This window comes from Vicugna pacos, chromosome 8, assembly GCF_048564905.1.
Source record: "Vicugna pacos chromosome 8, VicPac4, whole genome shotgun sequence".
Taxonomy (NCBI): Eukaryota; Metazoa; Chordata; class Mammalia; order Artiodactyla; family Camelidae; genus Vicugna; species Vicugna pacos.
This window is the reverse complement of record NC_132994.1, coordinates 4,043,505-4,071,065: the sequence shown is the minus strand read 5'-3', so window position 1 is coordinate 4,071,065 and position 27,561 is coordinate 4,043,505. Positions and strand designations below refer to the sequence as shown.

At 38.4% G+C, this 27,561-nt stretch overlaps 1 protein-coding gene and 1 long non-coding RNA gene across 2 annotated transcripts in view; one reads left to right on the top strand and one right to left on the bottom strand.

Moving 5' to 3' along the window:
• ADGRB3 (adhesion G protein-coupled receptor B3) overlaps nt 1–27,561 on the top strand; it is a 684,888-nt gene that overhangs the window by 624,319 nt on the left and 33,008 nt on the right. The window contains exons 21-26 of the mRNA XM_072965499.1: nt 4,252–4,402; nt 7,331–7,400; nt 9,851–9,917; nt 12,652–12,737; nt 16,984–17,082; nt 17,406–17,577. Of these exons, the coding sequence (XP_072821600.1) occupies nt 4,252–4,402; nt 7,331–7,400; nt 9,851–9,917; nt 12,652–12,737; nt 16,984–17,082; nt 17,406–17,577 (645 nt within the window). The remainder of the gene's footprint in view (nt 1–4,251; nt 4,403–7,330; nt 7,401–9,850; nt 9,918–12,651; nt 12,738–16,983; nt 17,083–17,405; nt 17,578–27,561) is intronic.
• Nucleotides 20,348–21,030, bottom strand: LOC140697634 (uncharacterized). The gene is made up of 2 exons (XR_012074782.1): nt 20,778–21,030; nt 20,348–20,648 (listed from the first exon to the last, which is right to left on the bottom strand). It is a non-coding gene; the product is annotated as an uncharacterized lncRNA (long non-coding RNA).

The window sequence follows — 27,561 nt, the reverse complement described above, 5'->3', positions numbered from 1 at the left end:
ATACATTACTTTGGAAACTTCTTCGTGGCCTGCTCCTTTCATCTGTATGAAAATCCTTCATCTCTTCTAATGATTTTCTGAATATTAATATTGTGACATCTGATTTTTGCATATTAGCATTTGCTTAATATAGCTCTTTCATCTCTCTATTCTCAATCTTCTATGTCATTGGGTTTGAAGTCTCTTATAAACACTGGATTTTTTTTTTCTATTCAGTGTAAAAGTTCTTAACTTTTAAATGGAGACTTTAAAGCAGTCTCATTTATTGCAATTCCTCTATATTTGGAATTATTCTTATTATCATTTGGGGTTTTTTGGACTTATTTTTTCTACTTATTTCCTAGTTGTCATTTTGTGTACCTGGTAGATTTTTTTTTAGTTCTTTTTTTTACTATTTTACAAATATGTCATTTGTTTGTACATTTTCATGGTTACCTTAACATCAGTAACAAAATGTTCAAACATGCTATTCTAACATCTAGAGTTAACTAGCCTCTCAAATATTCCTGAGAACAAAAAAAAAAAAGGAGGATTCACATACTTTTATTTTCCCCTGATCCCTTCCAACTTCTCTCTCTCACCTTTTAACCTTTACTAATATTATTTTGAATTTTATATCCAAGTGGCTGTATAATGATTATATATTTTTAATATTTACTAAACATTGATTTAAACTTAATATATTTTAATATCGATATTCATGATTTCTTTTGTCTCATCCCCTTCTTCTGGAACTCTTACTATTATTGGCTTATATTGTCCAGCAGTTCTTTCAGAGAGAATCTTGAAGAATTAAACTTCAAAGTCCCTTTCAATTCTAAAAATGTCCTTGTTTCTGCCTCTCCTTGAATAATAGTTTTGCTGGGTGTAGAATTCTACAAAGTGCTTTTCCCTGTGAATGTTGAGGACAGTGTATTGTCTTCTTGTGTCCTGAGTTGCTCACAAGGTGTCTGATGTCAATTTAATTCTTATTTCTCTGTAGGAACTCTTTCTTTTGACTCTGACAGCTCTCAGGATTTTCTCTTTATTCTTGATGTTCACAAATGTCATCACAAAATATCTTGGTGTCTGTGTGTACATCTTATTTAACTTTCACCCAGAGGATCTTAAAAGTTCTAAGAAACTTCCCCATAGTATTTCTTTACATACTTCCTTTTCCCTACGTTTCCTCTTTTTTTTTTTTCCTTCTGAAAATACTTTTAAACAGATGTTAGAACCTCGGTGTCATCCGTGTGTCTTAAAGCCCCTGCTTTCCATGTCTTAACCTCTGCTCCTCATGGCTAGCTTTGGGCGTGGTGCTCTGCACGCTGCACTCCTCGGTTTTCTGTCTTCCAGGCATTTCTCGCAGTCTCTGGTCTACCGCAGTTTACACATCTCTTCTTTCCAGTTATCTTATGAAACCTTTTCTATTGTCCCTAAGGATTTGAGGTGAAGGTTATATAGGTACAGACTGTTCTCAGTCTGCCAACTTAAGTACCTTTCCAAGTTTTGTAAAATTCATCAACAACACTCATCATTTGTCAAGAAGGACCAAGTTGGGATATGGAGAGGAAGGAAGAGCAGAAGAATTGGGTGAAGAGCTCGAGGGGCTAGTGAGTCTTCTGTTTGGAATGGTGAGCTGTGAAGACCCAGGTGTTGTAGGAGTTAAGAGCAGGTGCAGTGGCTGAATAAGGAGAAGGTGTGAGACTGGACATCACGGCAGTGGGTCCAGGGGTAGGAAGAATCAAACAGGTGACAAGATATGAACCTGTCCACAGGAAAGGAGAATCAGAGTTTGAGATTTATAAATGGAAAAAGCACTATGGGATCCAATGAACGGTGGCTCCCTGTGTATTGCCCGTATGGGCATTTAGGTTCTGTGGGAGAAGAAATCGAGGATCCTGAGCCTCAAATATTAGAGTTCCTTGGTGGAAACTGACGTGACAAGTGTGAAAAATAACAGTCTTTATCTAAAAGTTGCTATTTTAAAAAAGACAGCTTGGCAAATAGAACATATCAGTAGAAAAATCACCGTGTGTTTCATGATGTGGAGGATCTGACTTTCCACTGGTCCCTCATGTGATAATGAAGCCAAATGTAACTCCCTTCTCTATCTCTCAGGATGGTAGATTCTGCTGTACTCTTCATAGGAGATGAGTTTCGTGACTCGAGATCCCTTTAGTCCACAACTCCCTTAGGTTGAAACAGCTTCCCTCCATACTTGGAGCTCTGTCTAGATGTAATGAATATTCACCTGACTGAAGTAGAATGCCCAGAGAACTGGGTCTTACTTCTCTAGTTACTACGTATTTCCCTACACGTGTTGTGGCCATATCGTTGTCCAGAGAGACATGCGTGATTGAAATATGAATGTCAGCAGCCCCTGATTATTTGTGTTATTTGTATTTCCACTTGTATTAGAATTAAAGTGAGTATTGGAAGTCCCGAAGTAACAAACAGAGAGAGAGCAAATTAAAAGTCTCTGTGTTGAAACATTGAGCACTTCATTATTTCTTACAAAATTTCAGTGCATCTAGCATTTAGCATTTCAACATTTTATATGTTTTTATATAATCCTGTATTGAGAGTTTATAAGTGGAGAAGGGATAGCTTTGCTGGCACTTACAACTGAGATGAGACGGACTGGTGGAAGAAATGACAGGCGAATCAGAAAGTGTAACTAGTCCAGGAATTGAACATAAGAGTTATCTTTGAAATTCAAATCGGAATCAGGGACTGCAGATCAAGAATGTGCAAAGTAATCAGCCTGCAGATGTTTAAACCTCAAGCTGGAAAAAAAGTCTCACTGTCTCAGGTGCAGAAGACACCCCAGTTGGTTGAAGCTACAGCATTGTGGCTAAAGTTATGAAGGAGAAGGTACTAGAAATCCATTGACTTCCTCATACTGAAAGTTATCATCTCTATAAGAATTAATTAAAGTACCTAAGTAGATTTAAGTACCGCACGAAAAAAGGAATCCCATGCTGATAAATGGTAACATCTTTCTTAATACTATTTAAAATAATGATGGTTATAGTCATGGATATGATGATCAATTGTGATCGATTAAGCACTTGCTATGTGCTTAGCACACTGTTACTCAGGTTCCATATTCTGTCCCACATCATTAAAACTACCTGGTGAATTAAACACGGTTAAGTTCTTTGTATAGGATTAAACGAACCGAAAAGCTAAATTAACATCTGGTGAATTTCAAAAGAAGAAACAAATAATATGAATCATTTGGGATAAATTTTTAAGAAGATATTTTGCTTTAGCAGTAGGATTAGGGTGGAAGTGGGAGGGTGGGGGCTGTGTTTTTATTTCTTTGCTGTGAGTTTTTGGTGATTTTTCTTCTGGCTCCGTATGTTGTGCTTTTTTTCAACATTGGAAAACAGCAAGACGGAAACTGACGAAGAAATCAGTTTGGCTACTAGTACTGTTTTATAAAGACTTGCCTTTGGACAAGGTTTACACGAAGGAAGTGCACCAGTGGTGAAAAAATTAGTAGCCTTTGCCAAACGAAGGTGCTTATCTTTGCAGATGAGTCACAAGTAACTAAAGGTGGCATGTTTAGAGTGATTAAGTTGCATAAAGAAAGATGGCTCTGAAATCATGCCTGACTTTGTACTGCCAGTGACTCGATTAGCTTTTCAAAACGATTCGCTCAGGGCGCACGTTATAATGTAATAACACAGAGCAATAGCTTAAGTCCTATAAAATACATGTGTTATTTTTGTACTAGGCTATTAGCCAAAACTCATTTTTTAACTTTGCTCCTATACCTTGAATATCACACTTCTATAAAAGCAATTTTTTTTTCTTTTGAAAGGCTGTTGGCAATGTAATCTTAACATCGACGGATAAAACAACAAAGCATTATTGGTTGAAAAGGAAAGCTAAAGAATGTAGCCCCCACATTATGCAAGATTCCTAACAAATTAAACCAAAGGAAGGGCCATTCCCATAATTATGTTTCGAGAAAAAACTTCAAGTAAAGCAGTAATTTTAATCTCCCTTGAGCTGAAATTTACATTCGGGCTTCTCCTCATAAAAAATTGAACACACAAATGGAATTAGAATTTTTTTTCCTTCTATCACAGATATTGTATACAGCATGAAGACTCCAGGGTTTCCAATTTCTGTAAATAATGACTCTGTCACAAAGGAGAGGTAGATATTTGAAATCAAAGCAGTGAGTTGGAGATGAACAGCTCTCGGAAGGACACATGATCCCCTCATAGTCAGAGTGAGTCTTTTGTGTTTCCACAGAGCATCTGTACAACCACCACGGCATTTTTGCACTTTTTCTTCCTGGCTTCGTTCTGTTGGGTTTTGACGGAGGCGTGGCAATCATATATGGCTGTAACTGGAAAAATCAGGACACGACTTATAAGGAAACGATTTTTGTGCCTTGGATGGGGTAAGCATATTAATCTTCCTTTTTGTGTTCTTGTTAAAATGACTTTGAACACTTAGGTAATGAGTGAAGCTATAGAGAGTGGTTACCCCTGGGCTACTTTTTCTTTGTGTTTAATTTAGTCTGTGGAAGTGGAAGTATAAGAGGCTGATCATATTGGAACATTCTTTGAGCATCTGGAACTTTAAAAATGAATAAGTATTGGATGACCACATATCTAGTCAGTTAACAATCAAAAGTGACCAGATGGCTTGAAATGAGACTTGAGGTACCTATAGGCAGAAAAATCAGGGTTCTCTACTAATAGGTTCTTTTTTTTAAAATTTATTTTGGGGGTAATTAGGTTTATTTATTTATACATATTTTTAATGGAGGTACTGGGGGTTGAACCAAGGACCTCATGCATGCTAAGCATGCACTGTACCACTGAGCCATACCCTCCCCAGCTCTGCTCATAGGTTCTGAAAACAAAATGTCTTAAGACATTCAGGGCTCAAAGCATGGTGTTCTAGTCATGCACACTAGCCTTGTAGTCCCCACAAGAAAACTTGGAGGAGTCCGTTTCAAGAGTGCTACTCCATGTCATAAGAGAAAGCCATTTAGACAGTGAGTGAAACCGCAAGGCCAGCCAGCGGGGTTCTCAAAGGAAACCCACAATTGCTGACAGGCTGAAGATGAACTAATTCTTCGTTAGGCAAAGGTTCTCCCACATTGCCTTAAGAAACGGACATCTGGAGTGTTTCGAAGGGCCGATTCAATGCTTAATTAGAATTAATAAATTAGTTTGAAGAGAATAAATGAATTAGTTTAATGAACTTAAGAAACTAGTTTTAGAAACAAAATAGCATTTTGTTGTAGTTGCCTTTGTGTTTCAAAAGACTTGCACAAGAGAAAAGGGGGAATTGTGGACCAAATATGTAACAAATGCCTAACGCAGGAGAGGATAGGAGGCTAGAGGGAGCCTGAAAAATTACAAATAAGTGGACTTATTACAATACTAGAATTATTCATGCTGGAAAAAAATAGGACCAAGAACACAAAGATTACGCAGGTTCCAGCAAGGATCTGTTATGTCTGCACAGGCAAAAAGGAAAACCACTAAGAAGAAATAAGAGACTGTATTGAACTTATACTTTCTTAAACTTTTTGTCTAGATGTCATGTTAAAAACTTTCTAAAGTTGGACTGATATTGAATCAAGTATCCAAAAAATTCAGTATGCAGGGGAATGAAGACCTTCCTGGAGGTAAAAGAGTAGCTTTCTCCAGGAATGTTTCCTACTTTATTTCACATCATGACCAGTGATCTGGAAGAGAGGGTTCATGGCTGGTCTCCAAGTTTACAGCTAATACCAGACTATGCTGGGTAGTTTCATATTTTCTAAACCAATGGTTTTAGACTCTCGGGAAGTCTGAATGAACAGAATCACGGCATGTGAGTTAACCGAAGGTCAAGCACAGCATAACAAATTTAGAAAAAGTTTTTAATCTAAATTGTAGGAAATGAGGACTATTAACCTTTCAGCTGTGACCCAGAAGAGAATTTTTTCCTAAGGAACTTGGTCTAGTCAATCAAAGAAGTCAACCACATGAAAAAGGAGAAGGAGAAGGAGAAGAAAGAGGAGAAGACATTATATATATGTCTGTACATATGTATACATATGAATATATATGCATATATATATATACACATACACACACATACATAGAGAGAGACTGGCCAGTATTTGTTTAAAAATATGGTGTTGCAGGGGGAGGGTATAGCTCAATGGTAGAATCTGTGCTTAGCACGCACAAGATCTGGGTTCAATCCCCAGTACCTCCATTTAAAAAAATTAATTAAAAAAAATAAACCTAATTACCTACCCCCTCAAAAAAACCCTCAAACAAATAAACAAACAAACAAAAAAATATGACGTGTCCCTGGAAGATGTTCCCATAGTTCTTGTCAGTAAACCTCACTGAGGAAGGTAATGTCACTTGAAAAGATTCACGGAAGAGAGTAGGCAGAACAAGGGAAGACGATTGGAAGAAAGAAGATGGAGCAGGGCACACAAGAAGATGATTAGATGATGGATTTTTGCAACCTGAAAAGGCACACGTGGTCTTCTTGAATAGAAGGCATGACTGGAACTTAAAAGCCAAAATTAAACAGCCTAGATTAGACTGAACCACATTCACTAAAAAGCCAGGAGTTTCCCTGTAACTTGAGTAAGATAAGTGTGCTTGATGGAAACATAAACTAGAAGATGTCAGTTCAGAATTGATGCAGGGAGGCAGGCAGCTGAATTCCAAGTGGGACTGAGCAATGCATGGAGTAATACCCACTTAGAGGTTCCTGAAGAAAAACTGGCATACGTTTCCTGACCTTCATTCAGGAAGGAGGATAATCAGGAAGCTTAAAAATCAATTTCTTAGGGCCTTGAACCCTGTTCCTACATGCTGGTTATTATAAGTAAATCATAAAGGAAGAATTAAATGATAAGATTTATTTTTTTCTATCTTAGTAGAAGTCAACTTGATGTGGATCAAGATGAAGCCAACAGAATGTTCCACTTCTCCGCTGCTCCATCACACCAGAACATCTTTTTTTTTCTTTTTTTGCCTTTCTGATTTTATAACTATAAATTTCCTTTATAACAGTGTAACCCCATAGGAAAAAAAGAACTTAAAAGATATACTAAATCTCTATTATTAGTTTCCTTTAAACCCATGTCAAATGTGGTGGTAACCTAGCAACATCAGAGAAATGCACTGAGTTAAAAACCCAGCTGTCATGTTCATATTTTTGTACTTGGGAGAAATTTTGTAATGGAAGTGTACTTTGTGGGAGTTCCTCCGATTTCAGTGGTCGAGTGTGTCCCAGCTTTGCTTGAGTCAGGAGGCGCAATGGTTGTAGCTGAACGTGAAGGGTGACAATGCTTTTTTTGCAGGTTTACCAGCGTTAGTGGTGGCCACATCAGTTGGCTTCACTAGGACAAAAGGATACGGCACTGATCACTAGTAAGTCCGTCCACGGTGATAAATCATGTTTATGATTAAGTAAATCATCAAACATGCTTCATGACTCTCGGTTGGCATTGCTGGTGGCTTGTGTTTTTTCACTGAATCCTTAATGGTAGAAATTGCAGTCCTGAGGAAGGAGGTAAGGTAGCTTAAAGGCACAAAAGGTAGACATTAAATGCAGCAGTGCTGTTCAGAATTCTTGTTTCAATTTCTCATTTCTTTGTAAGACCAGGATCCTTAATTTCAAAAGCACTTCCATATTGACTTTGCATGTTCAATCTTAGATACATTTTTTAAAGAACTGGATACATCTTTTATTGTTATTATTATTTTGATTTTTCCCCAACGACTTACTGTTTTTTTGTTGTTGTTGCTGTTTGTTTTTTTAATTAGGGAAAGGAGTTAATTAGCTTTATTTATTTGTGTATGTATGTATTTAGAGGCAGTACTGGGAATTGAACCCAGACCTCATGCATGCTAAGCATGTGCTCTACCACTTGAGCTATACCCTCCTCCAAGAACTGGATACATTTTCACATGTTTGCCTGGTAGAATATGATTCTGCTCAGAGCTTCTGATTTCACAGATAATAATATATACTGGTTATCAACCCAATTTTGTCATGTTAGTTCAAGTTTTGCTGCTGTCTTAGGGTAATACATATTAAAACTTGTAGATCAGGAAATCAGTAGATTCCACATTAGAAAATCCCAGGGCGATGAAAGAAATTACAAGAGGGAAAAAGGGATATTGCATCTGCCCATCCTAATCAGAGCTGTCACACTGATACATCCTGTGAGAAAGTATATAAGTAAAGTTTATATTTAATATTTCAAATGTCAAAAATGTACTTCCGTGTTTTACTTCATCTACTCTTTCAAGCTGCAGAGACAGCTAAGGAATGGGGTAGAGATGGGCATTTATTAGCAGCCGAAGTCTTAAAGTGATATCCTGTTTAACTGTCCTCTGGTTTGAGATAGGAATCACTGCCAGTTAGATCCTCCAGTGAGTTCATCCAACTGGAAAGCATGCCAAGAGACACCCCTTCACCTGCGCATCCAAAAGAAACTTCCAAAGAACTGAGAGAACTCATGTCATCAGAGCACTTGCTTTCCTTGTGTGATCTATAGTCTGGAAAAACTTCCTGATGGCATGTGCTGTGAAGCAGTGCTCACTAAAGCGACCTTCCCTTTAAGCTATTACTTCTCACAAAGGCACGACTCTCACTGAAAAGCACCGAACTGGGGCTATGGAAAGTAGTAGGATTATAGATGACATGGTTCCAACTTTCCAGAAGCGTATGATTCAAACCAAATGTGATATGATGATGAATGGATGAGTTTGAAGGTTGATTTACACAAAAATGGCAGTAGAAATTTAGGGGTAGTCCAGACTGAAGTTCGCCCTATTAGGTGTATAGATCTGTGAGTTTTAACGAACGCGTACATCACGCAACCACCACCACAACCAATATAGCAAAGTTCTTAGAACAGAGAGAAAACCGTTATTGTTCACTGTTGATTGTTGGTAATTTTGGAGGCAGCGTGCTGAATCTGTGGACTTAGAAGCAATATTGAAAGGGTCAGAGGTCAAAACCAGGTGCATGAAACGGTGGGCACAGCTCTTCTCCCGCAAGGAAGAAAGGGTTTCCCGCACTTTTGTGGACCTTTCTAGTTCATGCACGTGCACGCGGTCCAGCCAGCAAAGCTCCCGTGGCCAGCTGTATGCCTTCCTGACGGTCCTTTGCTGTGAGAGAATGACTGTGTTTACCTAATGTGTTACCAGGTCTATAGCAAGGCAAACCTGCATCTCATGGTGAATCTAGAAATTGAAACAAACACAGCTGCATTTATTTTTATTCAAATGCTTGTCTGTAGTGATTTTTTTTAGTAATCTGGGGAAAAAAAATAAAATTAGAAGCAAAAAAAAAAAAAAGCATGCAAAAATGTAGATTTTCCATTCCCTGAAATGATGGCTTTTAAACCAATTTCTCCCAAGATCTCAGTGGCCTCAAAGAAGGACAGATAAATGGCGCATGCGAGGCTCTAAAAACGCGTTGTTCTTGCTTAAAAGGATATTTGAAAAATTCCATAATGGGTATAAAACAGCATTTTACCAAACTGAAGTAATAGTCACCTTGGTACTGAAAGTCAATATAAAAATCTCACTGCGAGAGTAATTTGTCTAAAATGGTTTAACTGCCTGACAGTAAAGCTTTATCATAAATGCTTCTTTTCTGTGACAGGTAGATGGTAGTTCTTACTCGCAAAATGCTCTAATTGGAGCTTTCCCCCACATCTTCTGTGCATTTTTAAAAGAAACTACAAACCTTTGAAATATGGCAGAATTCCAGGGCTAAGTGCGTAATCCACATTGTTTGTGTCACACTTAAATGGTTTAGCACTTATCACTAATTTTCGTTAGTTTTTGTCTGATGTTATTTTCAGCTGCTGGCTCTCTCTTGAAGGAGGCCTTCTCTACGCTTTCGTGGGACCTGCAGCCGCTGTCGTCCTGGTAAACACCGAAATCATCTTCATTTTCTTGGCAAAGTCTGCTCTGTTTCCATTAGAGTGACGATTTTGGTATTTATTATGTAGAAATTTTAAATGACTCTTTAAGTTTGAGTATCAACTGCTAGTCAGTCCTTTATGACTTTAAAATAGCCTTCTTTTGAAGACTGGAGAATCTGAAACGTGAGTGGGGGATTTCTCTTTTCTAGTAATTTCATATTTGTGGAGAAGTTTGAGTATAGTCAGTGCTTCCTCCCTAATGTGCAGAATTTCATCACAGATTATTATTTCACCTTTACACAGCTTTGTATGATCTATAGAGTTTTCAGATCTTGTATTCCTAATAACTGCAGCTGCTATCAAATATCAACAAAAAAAAAAGTAATGTTCATCTGTCAGAGTTTCTCAGCCTCAGAGCTGCAGACATTTCAAACTGGACATTTGGGAGGCTGTCCTGTGTGTTTAGAAGTGTCTGTGTTGTCTACTAAATACCAGTTGTCCCCTTCAGTTGCAACAATCAAAAAATGTCTCCAGATGTTTCTCAGTGTGCCCTGGGAGTAAAAAATCACCATCCCTAGTTGAGAACCTTTGCCATATGTTATGCATAAGGATTATGAATTTTTCTTTTTTTTGAATCACAAAATAATTCCTTTACATGTTACCTTGTGGGAACGTGAAAATTTCCTACCAATTAACTTTCCCTCTCTCTCTCTCTCTCTCTGAGCTTACTGACTACAAGTCTTTCTTGTCCAGTAACATCTTTGGAAGATGGAAGAGAGAAGAGAAATGGTCTGAATTAAATACAAAGATCCATTTCACCGTACAATTAGATTTCCGATCGGAAGTTACCCTTTAGAGTCTTGAACGATTCATTCAGTAAATTGGAAGCCAATGATATCTTTCTTAATAACTCTTTGTGACGTTTCTTCTTTTAAAGTTGATTCTCCCTCCTTTAAGTTACAGCAGAGAGTGGAAACTGAGATTCACAAGAAGGAAAAAAAAAATCTAGGCATGAGTGTTCTCAAGGGTATGGGGATACCAAAACTATTAGACACATTTTTGTCAGCTGCACTGAATTTTTATTTGGTGAATTGAATTATTTCCCTAGGCTACTAGGTTAATAGACATATAACCCTAAAATGAAGAAACAGAGAGTATGGGTATAATTGAAAGACCAAAGGATGGGCTTGGGAGCTGTGATGAATTCCCTCTTGATTAAATTGTAAATTAATAGAATCCATGGAATACACTTTCTTTTAGTTCAAATAGAAGGACGAAGATGAGTAAGTCTTTCTCTGGATTAAGTGGTATTTTGTCAGGAAGCGATAAAGAGTGACATCTTCTAAGACCCAGGTTACCTAACAGATGCTTTGGGTCCTCCTTAAACCAGCAGTTGAACAGATTTCACCTTGATACTTCATCTGGCCAAAGTGTACTGGGGAAGTGGAATTTTCTTTTTCATTAACTGGTCATCCTGCTTCATGTAAAACAGCTTTTGGTGTACTAGTAGTTTCAAGGTAAAGGCTTCACCATTTGCCTTGGGGGACACCCCAAGATTCTTTTGATGAAGGGAAGGGCAGGAAGGCGAAAAGGAGAAAATGTTTTTCCCTGCTTACCTTGGGTTCAGCATTGTACTGGGTTCCTTTATCAGGAAGTTCTGGTAGCTTAGAGAACCGTGGGCACTTATAATAAGCTCCTATCTCTACAGCATTTTAGAGTTTTACTTGAAAAAGACAAAAGATGTGTGATTTTGTTTCAACCGTATTAGGCAAAAGACCTTTGAGGCAAGTGAGATAAAAGAGCCTTAGAAAGAAAATGCTGAGAAGTACTCAATAGAGCACATTATAAAAATCGGAGTTAGTGTCCATCTCTTAAAGGATGCTGTGGAGTTGAGGTGGCTTTCCCTTTTGTTTAGAAAAGCAGGGGGCATCAAAATGCCCCCCACCCCACAGGCGACTCAGCGACACAGCATGAAGAATTTTGGCACTCTGTTCTCCCAGCTGGGGGCAATGACAAATTCTTAGCACCTTTGGCTGCCAGGGTTCACCCTCTCCCCACCCTGCGAGACTCAAAATCTTTTGACTCACAGGCGTAGGGTAAAACTTATTTAGCTAATTTATTTCATTCAGGGGTGATTCAGAGAGAAGAATGCCAGATTGGCACGGTATAGCAATTTAAAAGTTAGACAGCCGAATGTTCATTTCCTCAGTGTTAACTATGAAGCATGGAAATTAAATGGGTTTAATGTACTTTATTTTATTTTATTTTATTTATTTTGGGGGATGCAGGTAATTAGGTTTATTTATTTATTAGTTTATTTATGTATGTAAATAGTGGTACTGGGGATTGAGTTCAGGACCTCTATGCATGCTAAGCACACACTCTACCATTGAGCTATACCCTCCCTGCACCAGGTTTAATGTACTTTGTTTTTTAATTGTGATATAGTCAGTTTACAATGCTGTGTCAGTTTCTGGTGCACAGCTTAATGTATTTTAATGCAACGTTAAAGTAACACACCTATTCAACTCAGAGAATCCTTTAATGATGGACATCACTGTTAAATTGTTCCATTTTCCTTTACGCACTTATAAAATGTTTGAGAAGTGCTTCGTGTCACTCCTATTGTAAGTATATAACTCGAGGTTGTAAATTGAGAAAAATGGGTTTTCAGGAGAAACAGGGACCTGATTCCCTTCAACATCATTGAAAGGCCAACCTTTGTTTCTGTTTGACAGGTCAACATGGTGATTGGCATTTTGGTATTTAATAAACTTGTTTCCAGAGATGGGATCCTAGATAAAAAGCTCAAACACAGAGCCGGGTAAGCTGCCCTTGGTGGATTTTGTAGGTTCTTTACCAGGGAGTCCCATACTCCAATTACAGAACATCGACTGCCTTTGACTGTGCCTTGGATTTTGTTCTTGGCAAACTGGTGTGTATGGTAGATTTTGCCATTTGAGTTTCCAATGGGTGGTTCTTCAAAGGTGTGGCCAAAATCTAAAAACAATGAAAAAGATTGTTAAGAAAAATCTGTATTTGTGTGTGTGTATTATCTGTTTATAAGATAAGAAGATTAAATATCAAGGCTAGACTTAAAATATTTATCCTTGGGGTGGGGGTTTTCAAAGACCTCCTAGTTTTGGTCACCAAGGACAGGAGGGTAGATTGAATGTAATTTCAGAGTGGGACGCAATGGAATCAGGACAAGCAAACCTTAGTAGGGCAAAAAGATTGCATTTTCCTTGATTAGTTGTCTGTTGCAGAAAAATTCTTCACTTGAAATAATCACTTATGGAACACTAGTCTTGTCATATATTTTCATTTTTATGACATTTTCACTATAACTTGCTAGTTATTCATAATTTTCACCGGCACATTTTAACCATTTATAAAATTTAGAAAAGCATCTCCTTTAATTTTACTGTTACTATAATATCACCATATCTAATGACTGAATAACATTTCATACGCAGGTTGATAGCAGCTTTTTAAGGTTGTATCATTACCTCATATAAACTTGTAAAAACTTGAATGAACTATTAACACCTTTTAGATTCCTTTTGTATCTCATCTTATTAAAAGTGTATAGCTTTCTCCTTTCTGTTTAACAGTACTTTCACTCAAGACTTACCCCACAATTGTTCTCATTTCTTTAATAATTTATAATATTATTTAAAGTCATAGTACTTGATCACTGACTGATGGGAATTTTGAGCCCTTTGTGCATTTATAATCTATGTAATGATTTATAAGATAAGATAGTCCAGGCATTTTTTACCCTGGTAAAAGACAAGATTTACTGGCTTGCGGTTTAAAGTTTGATACCACTCGTGTCAAACGTTAGAGCAGAAATGGTGTAACAGAAACATCATTGGTGGGGATCACTTCCCATTTAGAGACTCTTTTCACTCCAGATGAGTCTCTAAAGCAACTTTTAATAGGCAGCCTTGAACTTGTACACACACCGAGTTTCCCATTTGAACTTGAAATTTAAACACTATTACTCGTTTAGTCAGCAGGTTTGCTTGGAATTGAAGCAATAGCTACTTCAGTTGATTCTGTCTGGATTAATCCTGTTATACTGGGTACTGGGTAGAGAAACTCAATTCTGTCACTAGCGCTGTAAACTCGTATGATTATTGTTTTTAATTGGGGTGGAGGATTTAGTGGTTAGGATAAAGCTTTGAAGTAAAAGAGAAAGCCAAGCCTGGCATCTAGCTCTGCAGTTTCCTAGCTGTGTGTGTCTCTGGGCACGTTATTTCATCTTCCTGCAGCTCAGTCTTCTCACCTGTAAAATGGGGGTACTAACTCTTGTCTCATAATAGAGTCGATGACATACACTGTGTATAAAGCACTCATTAGAGTATCTAGCAAACAGCAAGGCGCTCAGTCAGCAGTTGGCGACTGTTGTTATGATGGGTTAATTGAAGAAGCCAAGCTGGACGGGTTGTTTGCAAAGGACCCTGAGCTTCTGTCAGTCGGGCCTCCATGAGTCCACCGTTCACAGCACCGAGCTCAGGAAAGACAGATGAGATTATCAGAATGCATGTAATGCCAAGGATTTATTAAGTTCAGTCAGTATTTTTTTCTCGTTTGGTTATTTTATAGGTAATATCCAGTTTGATTCACTTAGCTCTTTGTAAGAGATAACACAGGCTAAGGAGAAATGACAACATTGTCATATTATGAGTTTAGAAATTATCCATTTCTATCTACATACTAATTTTACAACCTCTATTTCTAAAAACACTGTTAGAATTTAAATCTGTTTTACTGGGAAAACTGAGTCAAACAGGTTTTTTTCCGGTTCAAAGGCCACAGCTTGAGAGACAGAAAGAATGTAAATATATGTTATGAAAGCAGAATGCTGGTCACTGTCCAAAGCAGATGAGAACTATTAACAAATTAATGACTATTGGTTTTTAATTTTTTTCTATAATATAAAATGCCATTTTAGCTTTAAGTGTGTCTAGGTGAAACTTTGTCTCTATTTCAAAGTGGGAGTGAATGAATTTTTTTTGGAAGATGTGAGTATTTGCAGCTAATTTTTAGTTCACAGAGAAGCAGTGAGGACTATATAAAGAAAGAGTTCAGTGAAGAACAAAGAATCAAAATTACCAAAGAAACACTGGGAAGGAAGCTAATTGATTAACAGAACAATTGATCTTCTTAATTGTAAATATTGACCATTTTGGGTTGTTTGAATATACCTATATAGCAAGCATTTCTTTTGAAATGTTATTATTTAGAATCAAATATGGTATCAAGATGTTCCTCCTCCCATTTTTTTCTACTTCTTTGTTTCCTTTCTTCTTTCGATCATCAAATTACTATAAACTGCCAAGCATATAGTTTATGCTCAATAAATATTTATAAAGGAATGATTGAATGAATGTTTAATAAATGAAACAATAGTTTGACTAGTTTTATAACACTCAGACTATATTAACTTTTTCTGATATATAAAATATGTTTACCCAGGGGGCAATTTATTGCAAGTGTCAACACATCTTACATAAAATGATAATTGGAAAGAATGAAAACAAGATAAAATGATGTGTCTATTTAGAAAATCTCAAATAAAATACTTCATTTTCTCTTTTTTTTCTGCAACGGAACTTTCTTATCTACTATTTTGAACTCTGTATTGTGGAGAACACTGGTCTACTCAAGTCTTCTGGGAGTAGTTTCAAACACACTGGCATGTCCATTGAGGCACGCATGAACCAAACAGGATAGACTGTGATTAGTTATTATTCGGAAAAGTCTAGACACGTATGGCTAGCACACATGCCTCTGGGTTGAATCGGTAAAGTGAATGATTTAGAATTCTATTCCCCACCCCCACATCTAACTCTGAAAGCTTTGATTTTCCTCCTGAGGTCTAGTAGTCAATCCACTTACTTAATAGCTTTCGGATTTATTATCTCATCCAAGTGTTATTCACCAGTGAGTGGACTTCTTTGAAAGAAACCAGACATTCTGAATAATAAGTCCCTTATGACTTTCTCTGTTTTACCATTTTTATTTTACACTTGGTCCACTACAATTTTTTTTTTTAAAAAAACCTCAGGCAAACTTATGTCCATCACATGGGGATGGACAAGAGAAAGACACCACACAATTATTTCAAAGTGTTTTGAGATGTGATTTAAATAATTTCTTTTTGATTTTTCCTAAGAGGATTATGTTCTCATAAACCAGTTATTTTCAAAGGTCTTTTTTCTAAAGCAAAATGTATGTAAAGTGTTTCCTATGTAGTAGGACTTTGCTTCTATGTGATAGTAGCAGATCGAATCTCAATTTACTTGCAAAATCCTGTAGCGTTCAATAGACCATTTAAATGCTATTATGTTGGGGTCTATGACAAAATGTTCAGAATATTTTGAGCTTAATGGCTATGTTAAATGTGTTTTATGAAAGCCAAAAACTCTCAACCTTTTTATTATCAACTAATATTTCATCAAATTTCATCAGCCCCTATATTCAGATCATCCTAAAGTACAGAGAGTACACTGATGCTATAAGAAATTTCAAAATATGAATTTGTTGAGTTAAAGGCTACATCTTCCACAAATGACTAATGACCTAAAATACCTATCTTCTTATATTGGACTTCTGAGATACATGTTTACATTTCAGAGGGTTTTAATTGATATTATGTGCCTTCTGTAAATGATGATGAAAATCTTTGAAGCTAGGAGTCCTTAACCTGCTTGATGATCAAAGGTCTGAATAAAGGGTTTCCACTGTATGTCTACACAAAACATATGCTTATGTTTAACTCAGTGTATTGGACAACTTTGATCTGTAGACACAAGGGCCATTTATGGTGTAAGTGATGGAAATGTGCTTCGCATGTAACAAAGGCCCGTATCAAGAGGTAAATGTTACAAAAATAATGTGTAGTGTAAATGCACCTGTAGGATGACCGAGAGCGTTCTTCTTTTGATAACTACACTTTTCTGCATGAAATCTTATTTGAAAGCTAACTTGCAGCAGCAACTTTTTTTTTTGGTGACAATTCAATATTTTGTTCTTTTTGTGGGTGTTCTGTTTGTTTGCAGTCAGATGAGTGAGCCTCATAGCGGTTTGACGCTCAAATGTGCCAAGTGTGGAGTAGTTTCAACAACAGCTCTGTCAGCCACCACCGCCAGTAACGCCATGTTAGTCCCAATCATTTACATCTTCTTGTTACCAATCTTTTACAGTGCATGTGAGAAAATGCTATAATGGAAAAAAAAAAGTGTTTGCTAATATTAGCACTAAGAGTATATTTAAATATTTATAATTTGCAACTGCCTTTATAATTATGGTGGGTTGGTCTATAAAAAAAAAAGTAACTAAAACTATCGAATGTTATCTGCTTTGTGGTTTCTGAGTTGATGGTCTCGGGGCCATGGACAAGAATGCTTGGTTGAGTAGGGGTTTGGTCATTGCTGGGGATGTATGTGTGGTACGTCATGTGACCTTCTCTGTCTCCCAACAGGGCATCTCTTTGGAGCTCCTGTGTGGTGTTGCCCCTTCTGGCTCTGACGTGGATGTCTGCGGTTCTGGCCATGACAGACAAACGCTCCATATTGTTTCAAATCCTTTTTGCCGTGTTTGATTCATTGCAAGGTTTCGTGATAGTCATGGTCCACTGCATTCTTCGGAGAGAGGTGAGAGAGAGCCTTCTTGAGAGAGAAAAGAGACAGACTTAGAAGAATATTTTCCATGTTAACAAATGCGATTTTTTTTTTCATACCTTGATCTTCAGATTAAAGCTGGTCTCCTCTAAAGATGATCGCTTAGGAGTCAAAGCTAAAGGGAGATTTTAAGGCAATGTTCAGGCGGGCCTTCTTGGGACGCTGAAAGTGACAGGTTAAGCAGATGGGATGATGCAAGGAGAACCACAGGCAGGGGTGTCAGGAACCAGGGACAGTGGATGCAAGAAGGACTATGATGGGGTCACAGGTGCAGAGGAGAGGGTGAGCGGGTGTCTGTAAAAGTAATACAGTGCTGTTCCTTCCACCCGTCCCCTAACTCATGCATCTACATATAACCTAACCCCATGTCTCATACTTAGCTAATTTTGTTTTGGATAGAAATGCTGATGATTAAGGAGCAGTTCTTTTGTCTCTACACTAAGGTGTGGTTAAGGCTTTTGCTATGGCTGATTATGCTCAGAAAATGCAAAAAAAAAAAAATGGACAGAGTGGAGCATTGATGGGCAGTAATTGTCCCTAAGAACTGTGGGTCTGTCATCATCGCATTTCTCCAGGTCCTGGTGAGGTTTATTGGCAGCAGCGAGGTAAAGAAATCACTCCTTCAGGAGCTGAGACATTCACCTGCACCAGATCCATCCAGATCAGTGACAGAGTTCAGACTTGAGTCTCTTAGGGATAAAATATTGTTTTCCCACCAGTGCAAAAATTATTCTGAGTGCTTGCAAGCACTGACAAAGTGTTTACAAGGTTGATGAATCATTTTAGCATGTACTCTGGAGATGGGTGGTGACTAAAACACGCAGTGACACGGTGCCAAGCTAGTAATTTTAAGAAAATGGCCTCCACTGTCATTTCACATTATCTTGCTTGTTTGAGGACCTTATTATGACGATGTGCACATTGCAAAAAGACACATGTGAGTATGCATCACAGAGCTTTTCCAGTGATGTATGAAGGCAGCCAGAGATTTTTACCTCATTCACCAGATGAGGAGGACAGTATTTCTGAGCTGCTGAAGTGTGATGCAGATGTCATAAACTCACACATGTGTTCTGATCATATGATGGAAAGCCAAAGAAGATTGACTTCACACTGTAAGGGGAAGAGGGTGTTTCATCATTTTAAAAATCTGATTTCGCTCACAGTTCCCAAGACATCACGATTTTCGACCCAGATTATCAGCATTAGAAATCTTTCAAGTGTCGAATTTTTTATAAACCAAAGTTGAATACAAGTTAAAAAGAAATTGAATAATTTAGGGCTGTGTTCGTCTCCAACCATAACTATCTTGTGAGTCTTCTGTACTAATATTATGTCTAATATGTTTACATAACAAAATTGTTTGAAGTGAGTAGACACGATGCATTTTTGATTGACAATTAAGGATAAACAGTGTGGGTTTTAAACAAGGTGCATGATATATCTACGTGCAGTTTTAAGAAGATATGTGTCTTTTAGGTGTTAAAAAGGAGAAAAGTGTCCCATCTCTAAATAAAGCCTCTCTTTTTCTTCAGAAATAAGCTTTCGAGAAAGCCTTAGGCTATGATCAAAATGTTCAGGTTTTAAAGTGACAGATATTTTCATGGTTTATTAATAAATTTGTGCTGCTTACATGAAGAAAATTATTTGGCACGAAAATTCAATTTCATCAGAACTTTTCCATTCTTGCTAATTGGGCTAATAATTACTGAAAACATGATTTGAAGGTAATTAAATTAAATCATATAATAAATACTTCTGTTAAAATAGATGTCTGTAAATGTGTATCTTCTGTATTAATGGAGAATGAGAATGTGGATATTGGCCCTGTTAATTGTTGTTTTTCTCAATGATTAGTTCAAATCGAATACTTTTATAGCCGATAAATTAATAGCAGAGTGTCATGACTCTCATTCCAACACTGAAATGGAAAATTGAATATCCAGTATTTTAGCGTTGACCCTTAAAAATACTGTGCAACATTGCTGTAAATACACAGAGCCGATTTCAGTTACAGGCAAGTCTGTTTCAGAATTCCTCAGGGGAAACTGTTACTGAAAACCCCAAGAATCTTATTTAAATTTTGCAAATTTCAGAGACTACATCATAAGGATGCCTCACTGAGGGGGGATGTCATAGTTCTTTTTGCCCTTCTGAATGTGTATTGCCTGGCAGTAACAATGAGTCTGTCTAATATTACGTGTGATCATGCTGCCCTAACACTGGCCGTAGTCCAGGAGAGTTAAATCATCTTTCCATCTCCTTGGTGTCTCCTGCAAACAGACATTTCATAAAAATACACCGAAGAGAATGGACTGAATAGCTCCCTGTAAAATACTGGGCAGTGACTCAGATCTATTAATCTGCTTGAAAATTCCATAGGCGATCCTGGGAATACAGTTTTATCTCCACTGTTTTTTTCACTTTTAAATATTTTCTTCCAAGTGACTCAAGATAATTTGCAGGGACTTTTTCTTTCTTCCAAGTGTATAAGCAATGGAAGAAACATTTTCTTCAATTCAGGGAGAGACTGGATACACATAAACATATTTCTATTCCTATGTACTTTTGATACACGCTAACATCATTTGGTTGGTTTTAGTCTTTAGGGATTCATCCAACATGAATTCAAAAGGCTTTATCCTTGTTTACTTTTGCAGCCTTCCTGTGAAGAAGGTGGGTGTATTGAGGGAGGGAAAGAACCTTGCAGTTTAAGAAGGAAAAAAAAAATTAAATACTATAATTGGCTTTTTAAATAGGGCTTAATTTATTTTAAAAGTGTCTTTGCTTTCGGTGGGTCGAATTTTAAAACCAAAATTATTTCAAGTCAGGAGGGAGAGAAGAAAAGATCACTCTGGTACCATCTCAACTCAATTACATTCCACTTTTTTTTTTTTAAAGCAAATTGATTATTTGCACAGCAATGTGTTGTGACCTCCAGAGCAGACATCTTACTATTTAAATTTCATAAAATCTATATTCTTGGAAGTCCAGTTTCTTCTTGTGAAGCACCTTTCTCCTCTGAATTGCTTCAGCAGAGGCTGCTGACAAAAGAGAAAACACCAAGGGAGAGTAAGAATTAAAAGGACAAAAAAAAATCAAACCACCTGACTGATCACAACGCATCACTTTCGGCAACAAACCTGGATCTGGAAAGCTAATAGGTGTCATACCTAGTAAGATGGAATCTAATTGAACAAATAGAGATGCTTTCTTCATTTATCCATCGTTTCTTGATTAGGATTCATTTGCATTAAGCACAGAAGGACATATCCACTATTTACTATTCTCCGCATTGCCATGGAAATTCAAACTACCCAAGAGTTATGAAAGCTTTGAAATAGTTCCCGTTGCTAGGAAACCGCTTTCTTGGTGCCTGAACATTCTTCTCATCTCTCCTGTCTCTGGCTGTGCCTGGCTCTAAGACAATCGTACAGCTTGGTGTCAGAGGGGGAAAATAACACGACCGCAGTGCAAAATAAGCTGCAGTAAAAACCTTTTCACTAAAAGGAAGGAAAAAAATGGAAAGTGCTTAAATGGATCATTTTGTTGTAGCGGTATGTGAGGATCCCGGGGCTGCTGGTAGCCTGAGCGGTAGGGCCAAGCTCCTCTTTTCTCTTTCCCCGGCACTGGCAGGAGGTCCAGGCTACACCAGATGAGGTCCCCGAAGCTTCATCCAAACCTGGGAAGCGATTTTGCAGCAAAATGCTTAAAATAAACATGAACGGGTTTTTCTTTCTCTCTCTCCTTCTCCCGTGCCCCTTCCATCTTTTTTTTCTGTCAATTTCCCATTTCATCTTATTATTTCCATAAAAATACACATAATACAAAATTATTTACAAGCACGTGACAGGGACTATCCGAAGCAGACAGGCATCTTTAGCTATCTAGTCTAAAGCCAATATTCTCCCCCAAATAAACTATTAAAAAAGTAAATGAAGCCACTAGTGGGGAAATAACTAGACAGCCATTTGAAAAGAGGTCATATCGCATATAATAAAGTTCAGATGGAGAGTTGTATGACTCTCCCAGCTTGATTTATAGGGAAATGAGGTCGGACTCATTAGGATGGAAGGTACATTGTTCGGTCCCCTAGGAGGGAGGGCAGGGACTTCCGGAGTCTTTGAAGAGGAGGGAGGGGGTGATGGGAGATGTCAGAACTTAACGGGGTCCTGCTTAGGGTGGAGGAAGAAGAAAGTGAAAGTTTCAAGTAGGGGAAGATGGAGAGAGGATACTGGGTGTACGGCTTCCTGGGGAAAAAAGCCTGCAGTGAGTCGTAGAGAGTTGATTCTCCTCTGAGCCTGTGTGGGGCACATGGAGGCATAAAGTGAGTGACTTGTTCTTGGCCACAGGAGGGATTTTTTTTTCAATGGCTGTGGCTGTAGCATCAAGAGAAAGACACTGCTGATGACCTTTGAGGGCACAACATTAAGTGATGTCTTAGAGCGTTCTCCTTGGGGTATGCAGTGGCTTTGGTGAAAGGCCATTGTGAGTGTGTCATGAAGAACAGATTTGAGAGAGTGAGTGAGGGGCCCGGGGTGGGGAGGGTCAGGGTTCTGGTACTAACTTTCCCACTTGCTCGGAGGGAAGTTGTGTATGGACAAGAAACAAAGGGAGAGGATGGTGGCTGGCTAGGAGCTTTATTTTTGTCATGCTGAACTGAAGCTCCTGAAAGAAATACATTTAAGATGTTTTGTTTGCTTTGTTTTTAATAAAACAGAATTTGGGTCTGGAAATGAGAGAAAAAGGCTTAGGGTACCACCATAAAGCTGGATTTTAATCGGAGCAGAGAGTGGGAAGCACTTTAAATAGGAGTGGGGACAGGATGCAAGCAAGGACCAGATGCTCACAGTCCTACAGACTTTTTCCCAGGAACCCCCAGCCACCCTTCACCCCACCATAGTTATCCCATTTCTTAGGCAGGAAAATATGAATCTTACCTCTTTCCAGATTAAGCTTTCCTGATTTGAGCATAATTGTGATGATGTCATGAGCATTTCTATCCATCTTCATCTGCACACATGGTTCTCCAACTCTATATAGAGGCTTCAGAGCTTAACAAGATCTTGAAATCAGATTCGTAAAATGGCATCAGTGAACACGTTAAGACACAGAGAGTTCATGGTTGAGATTGGCAAACTCGGGCATGTCTGCCAGGTAGCATCCAGCTGTGGCTTGCGGTTAACTCAAAATTCTTCTGAGTACCTGGCTGCGTGGACAGGCAAATCTCACTGCCCTCTCCTTTCAGACCCCAGGGTCCCGGCTTGCCACGTTATTAAACTGGTTGTTGACTATGTCTGGAATAAAGATTTAAAACAAATACAAGAAATAAGAGGTCATGAATAAAGTTTTTATTTTCTGCCTCAAAGTGGATGGCATGAGGCTAAGATGGAAAGTCCGTGAAGGCGCGGGTGGAGGTGTGTCTGGGGTATAACTTCCCTTCCCTTCTTTTCCCATCTGCCTGGGGAAGAAATGCCCCAGAACTCGTATATGAAATGTTGCTTAGGGTAGTTTGTGTGACACACACACTCCCCTCAAGCTGATACAAAAACAGAAAGATCTACAACAGTTTGAGATTAAGATCCTTTTGGTGTTAGAGAATTTCAGTAGAAAGTCATTAGGACTGAAAATTTGGGACCAAAGTCTCTAGTTTTCCTGCAATATATAGTAAATGACAAACCGTTTTTGTTTATTTCCTTTACTATCAGAGAAGTCAAGTGTTATTTTAATAATGTGTAGTCATCACAGTGCTCATGTTGGTGGGTATAATACCCTTGAAATAGAGAAAAATCTTATGCATTCACTTAATGGTGAAATTATATGAAATAGAATATGACTTAAAAGCCATTTGTTCAAATATGAATCCATAGAAACAATAGTAGACATTAGATTCAGGAAAAAAAACCACAGAACATTTAAGAAACTCATCCCCTCCCAAGCTAACAATCTCAAATAAAGTACAAGAATGTAACTTTCTTTTCCTGGCTTAAAATTGCCCCCTGGAATTGGGAAGTCAAGAAGACAAACTGCAGGGGAAGCTGTGCTCTTAAAAGGGGATGATCTGGGGTCTGCAGCCAAGTAAACAGCCCGTTTCAAACAGCACAGCTCTCTCCTGCGAGCTTCCTCTAAACTGCATCACTGCCAAGCATCGCTCTGTGCTCTTCCCCAGCGATCTCTAAATCTGGCACAGCCTTTCACAGCGACGCTGCCAGCTGCCTTCCGAGTGAGGACCAGGGGAGAAGCTCTCGCTGGCTGCTGCAGAGATGAACCCAGTCACTGTCCCCGGGGGAGGGACAGGAGCAGGACACGCCCTGTGTACCTCTTTGAACTCTCATCCCATCCAGGAATCCATCCATAGGAAAAGAGTTGATAGCTTTTTCAGCTTTTAGAGCCTCCCCCAGCAGGATCTGGTCAGGATGACTTTGGTGGTACCCAGCGGGAGACTTTAAGAAGACAACCTGATAGCTCACCGTGGTCCCCTTACCTTACCTTAGAAGATGTTTCTTGCAAATTGTTGTTATTAATTATTATTATTATTATTTCACAACATGACATCAGGTTTCCTTGAAGTCACCTATATATCCCAGGGCTATTCACACATCTGTTCTTTGCTAGTTCCCTGATACAATTTAACCCTCTGTCTGGGTGTCAATTAAGGTGAAGACCTCTGGCAGAGCATTATAAAATGAGGACATTTTGAAATCTAGATTTGAACCATGCCATAATGTCCTAAATGTTTAATTACTCTAGACAGGTTTGTCTAAAAATTGTATTTACTGGTCTTACACAAGTTTAAAAAGTGATAAGTGTGGAAGAGCTCAGAGGTATAATGATTTCGATGTCAAAAAATACATTTTAAATTAAGTTGTTACTTAAAATAAGTAACTTGTTCTCCACCAATAGTAAGGCAGCTTAAAGAGCTTAAATAGTAAATATCTGAATCTTCTAACAATTATTTTTCTGTGACCTTAGTCACAAGACAAGGAAAACAGTGGAGACTGTGCCTTTCCACGGTTGTAAACATGACTGTCGGCACATTCCATTTCAGCACGGAATAGCCACATCGAGCTTCTGTCTTTTGTTTGTTTTTACACTTTTGCTTTGTTTGGAATTAAGGTCCTTGTAGACTGGCTTTTTAAAAAATTCTAGTTATCCTCTATCAGTACAATTTACTTTGATTCTCCAAAGATAAGAGTCTCTTTGTTTACCTGATGGAAAATCCATTCAGTTATCAAAATGCTTCCAAATAGATGCAGATGTGTTTTCCAGGTACTGTCCTGCCTGAAGCCCATTTTTCGTGATAAGCTGTAGGTAGTATGACGTCTAGTGTAATCATTCTTCCCTGACCATGTTGGATAAATATTTAAGGCTAATTCATTTAGATTGCCGGAATGCATTTTAAAGATTTGTTTTTAAACTATCAAACGGAGCAGTTGGGATCAAGTGGAGTTTCTCGTGCAAAGTTTTCTGAATTAGAAGGAACAGAGACTCACGAAGTGTCAGAGAATCTAACACTTAAATCCTGGCACTTATATATATGACCATTAAAACTGCCTTGAATTTACTAGAGAACTTTTATGTTTTTCTGTTTTATATTTCTTTTGTAGAGCATTGACTGACTTACGAGGGTCATATCATTCTCCAGTGTAGAAACACCCTCAATCCATTGTCATATTTGGGAGTTTGGTAGTTTAAGGTATTGATTGTGTGTGTATGTGTTTGTGTGTGTGTGTGTGTGATGAAAAAGAGACCTCTTTTACATCTCCTTCAAGTGATCAGAGAGTGGATTTTGACGAGAAACCTACAGAAGTTGCTTTTCCATATGTCATTGTCAGACAAAAATAACCTTGACCGCTGCACTCCAAAGGTCTGAAAGTAAAGTGGCTGATGAGGAAGAGGGAAATTAATGTTTGGTTTTGCCAAGTGCCACCTTTCATACTTTCTGGACTCTGGTATTTAGAAGCAGACCTGGGAAAACATCACGTGACAAGCTCCTGGAAGGCAACATTTCTAACGTATTATTTATCTTCCTTTATAAACTGGGTGCTCCTTCAACAGTGGCCTCAGGGCACAAGCAGAAAACTAGCATGTATCTATTTTTCTGACATTAGTTCTAAGGATTTTTTTTTTCCCTGAAAACAGATATACTTTCTTGGGGTTTATCCCCCAAATGTAAATCTCTCTTTTTGTTTAATCTTTTAAAAATTTTTTTTAAATTTTGGGGGAGGAGGTAATTAGTTTTTTTCTTCTTTATTTACTGTTTTTAGTGGGGGTCCGTGGGATTGAATCCAGGACCTCATGTATGCTAAGTACCCACTCTCACTGAGCTGTACTCCCCCCAACCCCCTACAAAAGCAGATTTCCGTGTAACAGAAACAGAGACCATTTAGCAAACACTAGACTTATTAGCCAGTATGTAATGATATTTTGATTATTAATTGTCACTTTATGACCTACAGCTGTGACCTCTTAATCTAAAAAGGAGGAGAAAGGAAGTGTTTGCTTCTACAGAGTCTACTTTGTCCATGTCGTGTCTCCATCGGGAGAAACTGGATGATTTAGTTCCGAATATGTACCCCATTGTTCAGGAAATGATGATCAGATGAGAGCTCACTGAGCCTGAACTTTTCCTGATGTGTTTGAAAGAGGAAATAAAAAAATCGCCTCGCTGGGTTGTATCAGGCAACTCCTCATCTCCCCCCACCTCCATCCCGCCCCAAGGAAATCCCAGATTTAGAAATTCTAGAATCAGAGAATGGAAGAGAGGTTAGAGGACAGAGAGAGCGCCCATCCTCCCCTCCCGTGATTCACGGCCATGGTGACCGCATCGCCAGGACCAGAACCAGGGAGAGAACCCCACGTGGGCGGAGGTTTCACTGTGGTGGTGGCTGAGCTCTGTATCACTTGCCACAGCTTGTAGTTTAGGAAAGAGGCTGCTAATGACTTAACTAAATGGGTGTGAAGAACTGAAAACTTCAGGGTTTTTCCTGGCCAATGATACTTGAACTACGCACATCGCACAACAAAAGAGGGAGAGGATATTCCATGTCAGTGCTTTTCAAAACCAGGTCAGCAGGTGTTTCCCTCCGCGGTCTCCCCAGTGGTGCTTCAGCAAAATAGGGGGAATGCCAAGTCATCTGTGCTTTGTTTTTTAATCCAATAAAATAGATAATAATAAGTGAGGAGGAGAGTATCGATAATGTGAAGTCAGAAGAACCCCCAAATATTAGGAATTCATGTTGCCTTTGACTGACACCTCTGGTGATGCCCACACACAGCCTGCTGGGGGTCTGAGGAGCCACAGGACCGGGCAGGACCTGTTAACCTGGAGGCATCAGGAGATCAGAATAGCGTCAATGGATTTGTGTGTTTGTTATTCATCTATTCAGGTTTATCCACTTGTTTAACAAAGGATTTAACAGTCTTCAAATTTCCTGATATGTTTGTTCTTGGCTCAGAATCCAGTTGTGAATGGGTATTAAGGAAGTTTAGCTTTCTGAAGTGAATTTTTTTTAAGACAATCAACCAGAAACAGAGTTGTTTTGTTATCTTTGTGTTTGTGTGTGTGTGTGTGTTTTCACATCAGGGCACTTAGTACTTGAAGGGAGACAGAAACGTTCTCCCCAGTATGCCTTACATCAGACACACAAGGAAAACCCCAAATCAGTTTCAGCTGAAAGATCATGCAGTAATCTCATTGTTTACAGTATTTAAAGCTGTGATGAAGATCATGTCATACCTAACAGTAAATCCCCCTTGAAAGACACATATTGTTTGTAGCAGTGAAAATAAACCTGCCGTCTGGCAGGAATGATTAATACTGAGCCAGGCATAGCCTTGTGACAGCTGAGCGGTTCCCAGAACTTCTATCTATAGATCATGGCAAGTGATGAATTGCCTTGTCAAAGAGCAAAGTCCAGGTGCACCAGGGTTTGTATTACTAAGTAAACAAAATGG